At 37.3% G+C, this 13,827-nt stretch overlaps 1 protein-coding gene across 1 annotated transcript; it reads right to left on the reverse strand.

Moving 5' to 3' along the window:
- Positions 1-8,149: 8,149 nt before the first annotated feature.
- Positions 8,150-13,093, reverse strand: LOC123545527 (cholinesterase-like). The gene is made up of 2 exons (XM_045331851.2): positions 11,431-13,093; positions 8,150-10,763 (listed from the first exon to the last, which is right to left on the reverse strand). The coding sequence occupies exons 1-2, from the start codon at positions 12,999-13,001 to the stop codon at positions 10,529-10,531; spliced, it is 1,806 nt and encodes a 601-aa protein (XP_045187786.2). The 5' UTR covers positions 13,002-13,093; the 3' UTR covers positions 8,150-10,528.
- Between the last annotated feature and the right edge of the window lie 734 nt (positions 13,094-13,827).

A 13,827-nucleotide genomic window follows, 5' to 3' on the forward strand; every position in this document is an offset into this window, starting at 1 on the left:
AAATGTCCTGGCGGGGCGAGGGGGTCGGCAAATATCCTACAACCGTTTTATTAAACTGTCTAATGGTATAATTGCTTTTTTCAGTGTACATCTGAAAGATTTTGAACTATACAGTTAAAATCAGGGACAGCTCCTAATACAAAGTTATAATAGCTATTAAAGTGTGACATAATTAGTTTTGTTAACCAAAAATATCAAACAGAATCTATTGTTATCTTTTGACACCATTTTATCACTTTATTCTGGTATGCCAGGTATGCGGCCTACGGAGAAAATAAGGTCTGCGTATTGGCGGCAAGGGCCAAATAGGAGAGATCGTGTTTGTATACAAATCCGTTGTATTTTCTATTTTTAGAACTGATAAGACAAGGTCGGGTGGGCAGACGCCGAGCGTCCATGTTTTATTTTGTAAACACTGATGTTTTTTCTAACGGCTTAAACTTTCTTAAAACACAAATGATATCGATATTTTTTTGATAAATGGAAAGGATATAAAACAAGCAATTTATTGATTACTTTTAATTATCATTTCGAAATAAAATGGATTAATTATGAACGCTTAACCTACTGTGTTTTTTTTTGTGTTTTTTTTTTAAATTTTGGAGCATCGTAACGCCGCTGTTAAAATCATATCTCATTTAAAATGGTTTTTCATTTTAAAAAGATATTCAAACAAGAAAATATGAAAATCGTAACCCTTTCCAACAGTGTCTATATGTTTTTTCTTAAATAATTCTTTTACAAATATATAAAATTATTTTATAATTATGTCTCATCATTGCTGGATTTTTTTATTAAAAATAGTTTGTTTGTTTGTTTTGGGTTTAACGCCGTTTTTCAACAGTATTTCAGTCATGTATACGGCGGGCAGTTAACCTAACCAGTGTTCCTGGATTCTGTACCAGTACAAACCTGTTCTCCGCAAGTAACTGCCAACTTCCCCACATGAATCAGAGGTGGAGGACTACTGATTTCAGACACAATGTCGTTTATCAAATAGTCACGGAGAACATACGCCCCGCCCGATGATCGAACTCGCGACCCCGCGATCCGTAGGCCGACGCTCTACCTACTGAGCTAAGCGGGCGGGTAAATAGACGAAAATGCATGCAGGAACCTAGCTTTCATAAATAATGAATTATGTGTATTTTGAACAATGATGTCTCTTTATTGCTGGCTTTTATCATAAATAAAAGAAACTGTATTTAGGCCACACAAAGGGAATTGTATATTCCCAAATCACATTTCTTATACTATCATCATAATTTTATGCAATTAATGAAGTTTTTCGGCGTGCCGTATTAAGCACGATTTTATGACCTCGTATGACCTTATGCCGCCTAATTATGTACCAATCGGATTGCTTGGTAAGGTATTCTCGGTATTTTCAGCCATAATGAGAGATTTTGTAAGAGTGGCGCTGATTGGAGGAAAGGCTGAAAATGCTTCACTCTGAGTCATGTGTGACACTGTAGGGATAATACACGTTTTTTGTGTATTAACGTCTGTAGGAGCCCGCGGGATTGTTCGTAACCGAGACCGAAGGTCGAGGTCACAGACATATCCCAAGGGCTTCTGCAGGCGTTAATACAAAAAACAAACGTGTATTGTCGCTATTCTTGCATAAAAAACATTTCACGACGACTACGACTAAATGCATTGTTTTCATGTGTGATGACTTGACGATTCCGGTACATTTTTTATTTACCATTCTTGTTGTTCTTGGAAACGGTAAACATGTTTTAAATATCCATAACCGGGGCACACATAACAACAACACTACTAAAAGCGTGATTTGAAGGTTTTTGAGCATCTTATTTTTATTTTTAGTTATTACAAACGTTACATTACATATAATTTTGCATATAACTAAAAATATGATAAACAGGAACACAATTATTTTAAGAATAACAACTTTACATTCGAATTATTTTGAGTACGAACAAACAGAGTGCGGATGAGTACGAAGCTAGTGACTAGCTTTCGAGGTTTATTATATGAATTCTGCGAAAAATCAGGTAAAAACAAACCGACTGATACTAACAAAAATCATTAATATAATACCTAAAAACGGGCAATAACACAAGTTACACGCGATACTTATTTATTCACAGTTATTTACAATAACTGAACAGACGCTTTGTAAAGGGAGTAAACTCTAACAGAAGCTAGTGCGTACATTAATGGGGCAGTACGTTTAGGGTTGGAAACTGATAAAGCTAAACATACAATGGATTACATTGTATCTATAATGCTACAAGAAGAGGTTATTATGGAAGAAACAAGATGCAGATGCCAAATATCAGTCTGCGCAGAAATACATACATACGTCCCTGGCAAAGCATTTCAAAAATAAAAATCATGTATTAACAGCACGTGAATTGCCTTGTTTGCACACGATTTTTCTCCCGTTTGTACATGGGCGGATCCAGTGAAAAAAGTAGTTTTTATGCAAGAATGAGTGAAAAACAACGCGTTCGTCATCTATAATCTCTGTAAGTACAGCACCATCGGGTTGTATCTGTACCACTTGAACAGGTGTGCGTAACCAAATATTCATCTGCCTATCCGGACATATTTCTGTTTTGTTAAGTTTTCTTTCCTAAAGTTTTGTTTTTACAAAAAGGTTATTAGTTTTATTCAGTCATTAACTCTTACCATGCATTACAGCAACAATTTCTAACCATTGCAAATCATTACTAACCTGCAACAACATGTCCGATACTGTTAAATTTCTGGAATTGTTGGAAGCAACATGAACCCTTACCCTACTTCAGCTTATTATCAAATTTGTCTATCATTCGGAATATGTATAGTACTGTTTTCATAATTATCTTTCCGGTGAAAACAGTACTGTACATATTCTGAATGATAGACAAATTTGACAATAAGCTGAAGTAGGGTAAGGGTTCATGTTGCTTCCAACAATTCCAGAAATAAAGTATAGAACGTACATGTATTTCAATATTGTTTGCTTACTGTTACCATCTTTTAAGCACCAAAGGCCCAAAGTGAGCTTTTGTGATTGTTTGGTGTCCGTCGTGTGTCCCTCCACAATTTCTAAACACAGTCTTCTTCAGAACTACTGTCCTCATTTATACAAAACTTCACAGATATAAAAACCTCACCAGTTGCAGCTTAATTTGACGTGACATGTAATTTTTAAGCTAGCTTTAACATCACTGTCAGTGTTCAGCTGAAGATCTTTCTAATCAAAGAGCTATAAAAAATAAATTTTGTACTTCTTTGTTCTAATGACACACTATGAAATGTGAAATGTGTTATGTGAACTGACTTATAAGACAAGAAATATCTTTAAAAAAGATGGTCGGCGTGATGTAACTGAAGCACAAGTTACATATGGGCAGAAACCTGTATTTTAAATCTTTTGGCAATGTTGAAAGGGGTCTTCTGGTATTCACTATCAATAGTTTGTAACTGCATTTGATAAGAAGGTTCCCGCCAAGAAATAAATTATTTGCATCGGACCAGCAGTTGTGCTTTATTGTTATCAAAAGACACTGTCTCAAGAATAAATTCTCTGCGTCTGACCAGCTGTAACAGTTTATCGCCATCTGAAGAGCTATCTTTTAAGAATAATGTCTGTTCGCTGGACTAGCTACTCTGCCTTTCTATGGCCTCGCTGTCTTTGTCTCTTTGTTTCACTGAGGGACAGGTCAAATACTTACGGACAATTATACAAGATATGAGCCGTGCCACGGGAAAACCAACATAGTGGGTATGCGACCAGCAGGATCCATGCTGTTCGCTAATAGTTTCTCCAATTCCAATAGGCTTTAAAAGCGAACAGCATGGATCCTGACCAGACTGCGCGGATGCGCAGGCTGGTCTGGATCCATGCTGGTCGCATACCCACTATGTTGGTTTTCTCGTGGCACGGCTCATATACATTTTGTCAAAGGTGTTTCCATTCACTAGTAAATGGCATCTGCAGTTCAGATCGAACATATCGTGAAAATTTCTTATAATAAATACATCTCGTTTTTAACACGAACGTGAGTTGTGTAAGTTGACACATTTTTTTTTCTCTAACGTCATATAGCCTCATACCATGTGGGGGTGAGTGTAAAATTATGTTACATCGCGAAAAATTGAAGTCGGTGACCCCTAAGTATTTATGTGTCTACTAGACGTACACACATTGCGAAACAACATACCAAAATTATACGCTTTTTATCGAGCCGATTTTTATTAAACTGGATTTTAAAGAAACATTTTAAGCAAAACTTGATGTGATTTTTTACGTTCTGACGTCACAATATCGTCACTGACGTCCTAAGCGTCAATTTCATTTCACTGAATTTTATACCATTGAGTAGTATATTCTGTTTGCAAAATGAACATTATTTTGTAATTTTCATTTATATGACATTCAGAGTGCAGGGAAGGAAAAATGCCGAAAACACTCTGACCTCGGCTTTGCATTAAAAGTGACGTTAGGGGCCATGTTGAAAACACGAACAATATGGCGAAAAAGTAAAACCGGAACTCAATCGCATATATCCTGAATTTTGTACAGTATAAATTTCAGGACAATATTCGGCAAAAAAATTTGGGACGCATTCCACCATAAACAGGTACTTGACTTTCTCTTACAATTAAAATGCTCATGAACGCTGTACTTCAACATAAGCATTTTCATAAAGTAATGGTAAAAGAAAAATTCAGATATAATACAAGAAAGTCATACGTGTATTCAGCTATAGATGACCTAGGTAAACTAAAATGCTTAAATAAAAAAAAATAGTGTATGCGAAAGGTAAAGGTAAATTTTATTTACCGTCGCTTTGCGAAACAATTAACGTCATAATCTCTGTAGAGCTTTTGAGAGACCCTATTTTAAGAACAGTGTGATTATAACATGTAATGATTTACAAAATGTAATGTTAATGCTAATGCTAATGCACCCTTTTTCCTACCATCTTTACCAATACACCACAGATGACTTGAAACGCGTTTCTTTTTTCTTTGTAGTCGTACGATCTGGCGGTCAGTCCTTTAAAGGACCACACGCCTATTTTGCCTTAAAATGGCATAAATGGAACAAATTTTAAGTTTTCCTTTACCAATGACTGATGTTACTGGTTGCGAGTTTAGATATAAGCCACACTATTGTATTTGTCTCTAAAACATGTATATTTATGCATCCCCCTCTTCGAAGAAGGAGGGGTATATTGTTTTGCAGATGTCGGTCGGTCGTCGGTCGGTAGGTCGGTCAGTCGGTCGGACTTTCGGTCGGACTGTCGGTATGTAGACCAATCGATTTTCGGATAATAACTCAAGAACGCTTAGAGCTAGGATCATGGAAGTTGATAGGGTGGTTGTTCATAACTAGCAGATGGCCTGTATTGATTTTGAGATCAGTAGGTCAAAGGTCAAGGTCACAGTGACCCGGAACAGTTAAACAGTTTCCAGATGTTAACACAAGATTGCTTGGGTCTAGAATCATGAAAGTTGATAGGGAGGTTGGTCATGATCAGCAGATTTCCTCTATTCACTGTGAGGTCAATATGTCGTAGGTAAAGGTCACAGTGACCACGCACAGTTAAATGGTTTCCGGATGATAATTCAAGAATGCTTAGGTCAAGGATCATGAACGTTGATGGGATAGATGACCACTCCTATTGATTTTGAGGTCAGTAGGTCAAAGGTCAAGGTCACAATGACCCGGAACAGTTAAAAGGTTTCCAGATGATAACTCAAGAACGCTTTGACCTGAGATCAAGAAACTGGATAGGAAAGTTGATCATGATCAACTTTCGACTTCTATTGATTTTTAGGTCAGTAGATCAAAGGTCAAGGTCACAGTGACGCGGAACAATTAAATAGTTTCCGAACAATTAAATAGTTTCCGGATGATAACTCAAGAACGCTTGGATCTTGGATCATAAAAGTTCATAGGGAGGTTGTTAATAATCAGCAGATGACCCCTATTGATTTTAAGGCCAGTAGGCCAAAGGTTAAGGTCACGGTGACCCGGAACAGTTAAACCGTTTCCAGACCAATAACTTGAGAACGCTTGGGCCTATGTGTATCTTGGCCAGCAGATTTTAATGTCAATATGTCAAAGGTCACGGTCACATTGATCTAGAACAGTAGAACTTTTGTATACAGTGACCAAATAACTTCTGTTCCTTGTGCAATTATTGAATGCATTAAGTGGGGTTCGTGTTCTACGAGCTCTTGTTATAGACTGGTATTTGCTTTGTTACCAGTAGAGTGTATAAACTGTCAGATAAGGAATACAATAGTACAATTTCTTGTCTGGAGTATTCCCCCAGCAACCACTGGCTGGAATTCCTTAAAACTTCATTCCAAATAGGAGATTCACATAATTATTATCTTCATGTTTCGTTCAGATGAGTTACTGCCATTTGATTACTCAACATGAGTAAACTATAGCGCCATTATCGTCAGTGGATTCCACTTTTGTTCTTTTAATATGTAATAATGCATAATTTATTATTTCTGGGAGCATCCTACGGTTTTACTGATATATATTTTGTTTCATAAAGTTACATTTTGTACAGGTGTCATGACATTTTTGACAGACAAACTGTAAAGGCAGATGCTACTCACAACCACCAGACGTCTCAAGGCTTTGACTATCAAACTGCATGCAACATTTTGCAATTTATGCAGTTACAGCACGCAGATAAATTCAGAAGGTCAATAAGTGCTCTATATCATATTTATAACCTAAAACGCTGTAGTTAACCATTAGCAACCCGCCACATTCACCAACTAAATGATGTACTTAATGGTTACACTCAGTAGGTATTGCGCAACCTGACATATTAAACCAATGATGAATGAATGAGTAAAAAATTTGGAAACCTCTGGATGTTTGTTGCTAAGGCCCTCGTGGTTAAAGTTCTGCTCACCTGAACTCTCACCAAGGTAAAACAGATGAAAAACAACGCGAATGCTTTGACGCAGGACATGTTTTTTTGTTTAACTGACAAAATATCTAACCATGTTAAATGTTTGAAGCGCGGACCAGTGAAAGAACATTATGGAGTCAACGATGACATCAAATACGAGGATGGGATCAAAAGAATGCCACTGGCTTTTGATAACCTCTATTTTTAGCGCGAGTACAAAATTCACGCCTTGCACGTGTTTCCCGTTGTAATAGCTTTCAATTGACGGATGTAGACACAATATCTCGCTCACAATTCACATTTGCACAAACCCTACTCGTAGGCGGTTAGGCAAAATGTCTGGTAAAAGTGTAAACAAAAAATATCTTTAAAAAGATGGTCGGCGTGATGTAACTGAAGCACATGTTACATTTTGTATATACATTTTGTATGGGCAGAAACCTGTATTTCAAATCTTTTGGCAATGTTGAAAGGGGCCTCTGTGAAGTTTAGTATAAATGGGGACAGTAGTTCTGAAGAAGACTGTGTTTAGAAATTGTGGAGGGACACACGACGGACACCAAACAATCACAAAAGCTCACTTTGAGCCTTTGGTGCTTAAAAGATAGTAACAGTAAGCAAACAATATTGAAATACGTTCTATACTTTATTTCTGGAATTGTTGGAAGAAACATGAACCCTTACCCTATTTCAGCTTATTATCAAATTTGTCTATCATTCAGAATATGTACAGTACTGTTTTCAGTGGAAAGGTTAATTTAAAATTTAGAGTCTAAAATTTAACAGTATCGGACATGTTGTTGCAGGTTAGTAATGATTTGCACTGGTTAGAAATTGTTTCTGTAATGCATGGTAAGAGTAAATGACTGAATAAAACAAATAACCTTTTTGTAAAAACAAAACTTAAGGAAAGGAAACTTAACAAAACAGAAATAACTTAGCAAGAAAACTTAACAAAACAGAAATATGTCCGGATGAGCAGTACGCACACCTGCTCAAGTGGTACGCATACAACCCGATGGTGCTGTACTTATAGAGGTTATAGATGACGAACGCGTTGTCATTTCACTCAGTGTCACACATGACTCAGAGTGAAGTATTTTCAGCCTTTCCTCCAATCAGCGCCACTCTTACAAAATCTCTCATTATGGCTGAATACCGAGAATACCTTACCAAGCAATCTGATTGGTACATTATTCAGGCGGCATAAGGTCATACGAGGTCATAAAATGTCAAAAATGCGCCTAAAGCTGGTCGACCTAAGTCTGCAAGTAGTCTAAGGATTGTTGAAAAAATCAAACAAATACTACTTTCTGACGCAAGATATACTTCTCAGCAGATTGCGGACATGGTTGGCATTTCAAAAGCATCTGTGTTGCGCATTCTGCGAAATATTTTGAAACTGAAGAAGAAAAGTGCTAGGTGGGTCCCGCATTCGCTCACTGATAAGCAAAAACGCACGCGCGTTAACATGGCGCGCAGACTTTTGAAAAGGTTTCCAAGATACGATCAAAAAACATTTATGAATGTAGTAACAGGTGAGGAGTCTTGGATACATTTCTTCGAACCGCATCGAAAAATTAGTAACCGAGTATGGCTCACCAAAAATGCCAGAAGGCCTTGCAAAAGGTTATGTATGCCATATTTTTCACTACTAAAGGTCTCGCCATCCAGGTTCCTGTACCAAAAGGCAAGCCAATGAATGCCAAGTTTTATATGAAAAAAAGTTCTTAAAAAGCGTCTCAAGTATTTCCAGAAACGTCGACCAAAGACGGGTATCCGAGGCATCCATTTGTTACATGACAACTCCTTGAGTCACAAGGCTGGGATTGTGACGTCGTTTTTGAATGAACAGGGAGTATATGTTCCAGAACACCCACCCTATTTTCCGGATCTAGTCCCCTGTGACTTTTTCCTTTTCTCTTGTCTCAAGAAAAAGCTTGCAGGCAGAAAAAATACATCCCGCCAAAAGCTGGGGGCCGCCATATTTAACTTCCTTAGTGATAAACCTGAAAAAAGACTATCAGAAAACTTTTAAGGATTGGATTAAAAGATTGAAACGTTGTGTACCTGTCAAAGGAGATTACTTTGAAGGTTTGAAATAAAGATTTTCTTAACCCAACCTTCAGTTGTCATATAACACCATTGGTTGCATTACTTTTGATCCCACCCTCGAATCGGCATGACGGCCAGTTAATTTCTATTCTGAAGAATAAAGTTCAACATAATATTTATCATCATATTTTAATGAGAATGCTAGAATGAAAATTAAAAAAAAAATGCTTTCTTATAATTTATCGTCCGATTAACAACGTTCAGATGATTGGATATTTAATCACTCTATAACTACACACTTATATAGAAAGAAAGGAAACCCTTCAACAGGATTTTTTAAAAATAGATAGCATCACCTTATATCATTATCCACATGATGAACGTTGGCCTTTAATTAAATGTCACTTTTTATCCCAAACCCATGCACGTTTATGACGAGTGCCTTGTATGTTTTAACCAAAGAGCTATAGAAATAAATGTATCTTATACTTCTTTGTTTTAACGAATAAAATTGAATGATTTCAAGATTAATTATCAGATTTGAACCGGACTTTAAAGACAACGAGAGTAACAGATATACAGATACGGGCTTACGAATGGACCGAGAGAGAGCGAGAGAGGGAGAGAGAGAGTATTTCGAAATGTGTCAAATCTTCAGAAGGTATTAATAAAATAAAATTTTCTTACAGGAACTATAAATTTATAAAAATAAAACTCAACTTGATTACAAAGTTTCATAGTAATTAATACACAGATATAGGAATGTTTTTCAGACCATACGACGGTCATTGATAGGTGGATGAAATTAGTTTGAATTACATGACTTGTCCAGTCTTTATTAAAGGTGAATTTTATTAATGCTATGAACTATCAAATTAAAATTTAGGCAAGTGTCCACTTCATATTTGAATATAACAACGTGCTCGCATTTGCAGTGTCGCAATATTGTTGTTATATCTGGCGAATTATTTGATTCATGTTTACATGTTTCAGTCATACCAACTCAGTAACATGACTCAATAAATCATCGTTTAATTTGTGTTAGTGTTTTATTGTAATATGAATTGATGAATCATTTTTGTATTCCTACGCGTATTTCAGCTGAATCAGATAACAATAGAAGTGTGCACTCTTACATTCTTAGATTCACTAACAGTGACAATGCAATAATGCAGACAAGACCAAACTGAATCAGAGTATATTACCCCTAATAAGGCCATACCAACTTAGACATGTGTTTGAGCGGCAAAACGTACCTACCAGGCAGGCAAAAAAAAACAAGCGAAGACAGTATTGATAAAAATATCTTAACTCCCTTAAGCTTTACAGGCATGAAAAATATACTCGAGTTTTCACTGCAATATATGTAATTTAGGCAAAAAATTATTGTATCATGTATACATATTTACTAAATTGAAATGACCATTGTGGTTATATTTTATACGTCATTGCAGGCCTTTCTAGAATTTTCAGGAATGGTGTTCTTTTCCAATTAGACTGACGAAAACCTACCAGCCCGCTAACATACATCCTATTTTGTACGGCGTAATAAGCTCATTTTCATCAAATTAATCACAGTTTCCATCTGCATCACATGTTTCAGACGATTTCTTCGTAAATGGTGAAAAATCTCCTTGGTCATTTTTGACACTGTCTTGAACCATCGGTACAATTTCCCGCCAAAAGTTCACATCGTCTGCGTGCAAATATTGTCCAACGGAATCTTCCCGGTCAATATTTAGATAATGCTCATCTTCGATGGTATATTTGGGCCAGGGTGTGTCCCCTTCTTCATTAGGGTTGCTGAAATAAGAAGACAAATTATATATACAATGTAGCATAAATTTAAACGTTTGATAAGAGTTGCATATACTGCAAATAATAATTGAATGGCATACTTTATCTAAAATATGTAATCGTTATGGTACAGTAATAATGTAGTTTATTTTCAATATATTTTTCTGGTAAAGTAATAAAATATTGTCTGATTGCGAAAACATACATCAATAAGTTAGCGTATTTAAATGGTGGATCTTTTCTGTCTTGTAGTGCTGTCTTATTTGCGACCCCTACAGAACCACAACGCGACAGCAAACTTGTCGTGTAGCGTTTACGCTAGCACGACAGAATGGGAGCACGACAGAATGCATCTTTATCATGTCCTTACCTGGTCGCGTGACGGCCCCGCCAGCACGACAAAAGACAAAATACTACTTTGTCGTGTCCTCTTCTTGTCGCATGGGGTCCATGCCAGAGTAGTGCAACAACATGACAAAAATCTGTCGTGCCGTTGTGTCCTTGTGCTGTTGTGCTGGTTAGGCGTCCGTAGGACACGACTGCACGAAAAGAATGGTTTACCGTGCTGTCCTGTTGTCTTTCTGGCGAGGGCACGAGGGCACGACACGGCAGCACGACAAGGCAGAAACAAGCCACTGTTGTATATCCTTTACAAACGTTGGAAATCACTTACCCGTATTTAGCAAAATTTGTCCATGCCGTCATCATACGCTCAGACATATCAATTTCCCAATCAGGGGGTGTGTATCCTCCCTTGATGTAGGCTGCCCATTCATAATCAAAATCATAACCAAACACGGGTCCCAGTTCATCAGCATGGTTTGCTGACTCCGACCACGTTGGTGTTTTTACGAAATGTTGTTCCACGAGAGAAGTAAATCTGTACAAATAACTCCCCGGATTTGAGCCGTTAGCGTGCAGTAGACTGAATTCTATTCCAGGGACGTTGAAATATAGATCGCCCAATAGTTTAACAAACTGTTTTCGGACAAGTTTGGGATCGCTTGGATTTTTCCAGTCGGTATATCTCGAGCTAATTAGTGACTTTAAGATTCCAGGAGCCGTTGGAAGGACAGTTGGGATTATTCTATTGTCCATATCTTCTTTCGTTAACAGCAAATCGTCATAGTTCTCCTTTGGACCTTCTACCATAAAAAGCCACATGGCACCTTCCGCTCCATTAAGACCGTTCATTAGTTTTAAAGATCTTAAGAACTCTACTTCAGTGGGTATTTCAGTTTTTGCGAGTTTCATCAACTTAGCTGGGGGCTGTTTTACAAAATCGTTATCAACTGTTGGGGTGAAAACAATCTGCCATAATTTAGCTGGATCATTTAAAGCACTTTTAAATGCATTAAGCATTGCTTCGCTATCGCTATTTTTAATACAATCAAAAACTTGGTCTGTTTTTTCTGTGGTACAGTTAAGCAATTCTGCCAAAAATGTCGCCGCTTGTATATTGTTATCAGTTTGAAAAACATGCGTAAAGGATGGTGATCCGCTTTCCGATATAACATTTGTGAACAGACCCTTATTTTCAGGATACAAAGCCTGCAAGCCAACACTTACTGCGCCGGCCGATTCTCCAAAAATAGTGACCCTATCCTTATCCCCTCCAAAAGATTCAATGTGTTCGTGTACCCATCTAAAAGCCATCTGTTGATCCCATAAACCCATATTTCCCGGAGCTCTTTCGTCATTGAAATCAAGAAAACCCCATATCCAAAGTCTGTAGTTGATTGTTATAACAATTACGTTTCCTACAGAAGATAGACGGTCAGCAATGTATCGGTTTCCTGTGCCAAGGTTGTAGCCACCACCATGGATAAATACCATCACTGCATGTCCGGATACACTGTCCGGTTCCTGGACTGGAACGTAGATATTCAAGAAGAGACAGTCTTCTATGTTAGTGTTTTCAGAAAACTTTTCACCCATAATGTCGATTTGGGCACAAGGTGATCCGAATTTATCAGCCGGAAATGGGTTTGGCGATAAAGGTCCAGCAGGCTCCGGCTTCTTGAATCTAAGCTCCCCAACAGGCGGTTTTGCGTACGGTATCCCAAGAAACCTCTTCACAATAAAATCTCTACTTTTAAATGACACTTCACTGAATATTCCATTTATGACGCCAAGTTTGGTTGACACACTGGGTATTTCTTCAGTATGAACGTTTCCAACAAGTGAAATGGAGAACAGAACGCAAGTAAGGAGATAAAACGCCATTTTTGTGTACAAGTACATTTGTATTTATATAAATTTAAACTTTAATATGTTCGATCGGATTTAATCCACACCGCCAGTCAAAATATAGAACGCAGGCATACGGTACTAATACATGTACAACACAAAATTGGCTTAAAGCTATACATGTATAGCACACTTTGTTTGACGTGGTTAACCGTGAAGCTAACTGCATTCCACGTCAGTTACAACAGCGTAGTTTTACTGCAGACTATATTGCAGACGACAAACTGATGCATGGATCGAACAATGGTCACTTGTGTTAAATTAATTGGAGCGCAGAAACTAATATGTTTCAGTGGATTTGATTGGACAACTGTGATCACTTGTCCGTTGGTTTTAAGAGGTTGCACTGTACAATATCCATGATATATACGTCTGGAAACTATAAATATCTGTCAGTACAATAGGAGACGTTGCACTCAACAGTATAAATGTTTCAAATCTAATGTCAATATCTTTACTTGCAGAAGCGTAAATGTCATGTCGATACCTTTGTACGTTGTCCATACTTTTACAAAAGTTGCATTGTACAGTATACATGTAGAAGTTGACCGACGAATATCAATAGTTTGTATGTGTTTAACACGGCTACTAAACGCTAGCGCCACCACCAAATTATGGTGATAAGGAAAGGAGCTATCGACATTTCCGTGGTGCAGCTATCGCCCGTTTCTACCTGTAAACACGTGAGAGGAATTTATACTTTATCTTATATTTTCATTGATATATTATTTTTCGAAAATCGGAGAATGTAGTTCCGTGTAACAACACTTTTACAACAGGTTGGCTGTGATTTCATTAAAATATTATGCAAATTGTGGTG

Source organism: Mercenaria mercenaria, chromosome 1, assembly GCF_021730395.1.
Source record: "Mercenaria mercenaria strain notata chromosome 1, MADL_Memer_1, whole genome shotgun sequence".
Classification (NCBI taxonomy): Eukaryota; Metazoa; Mollusca; class Bivalvia; order Venerida; family Veneridae; genus Mercenaria; species Mercenaria mercenaria.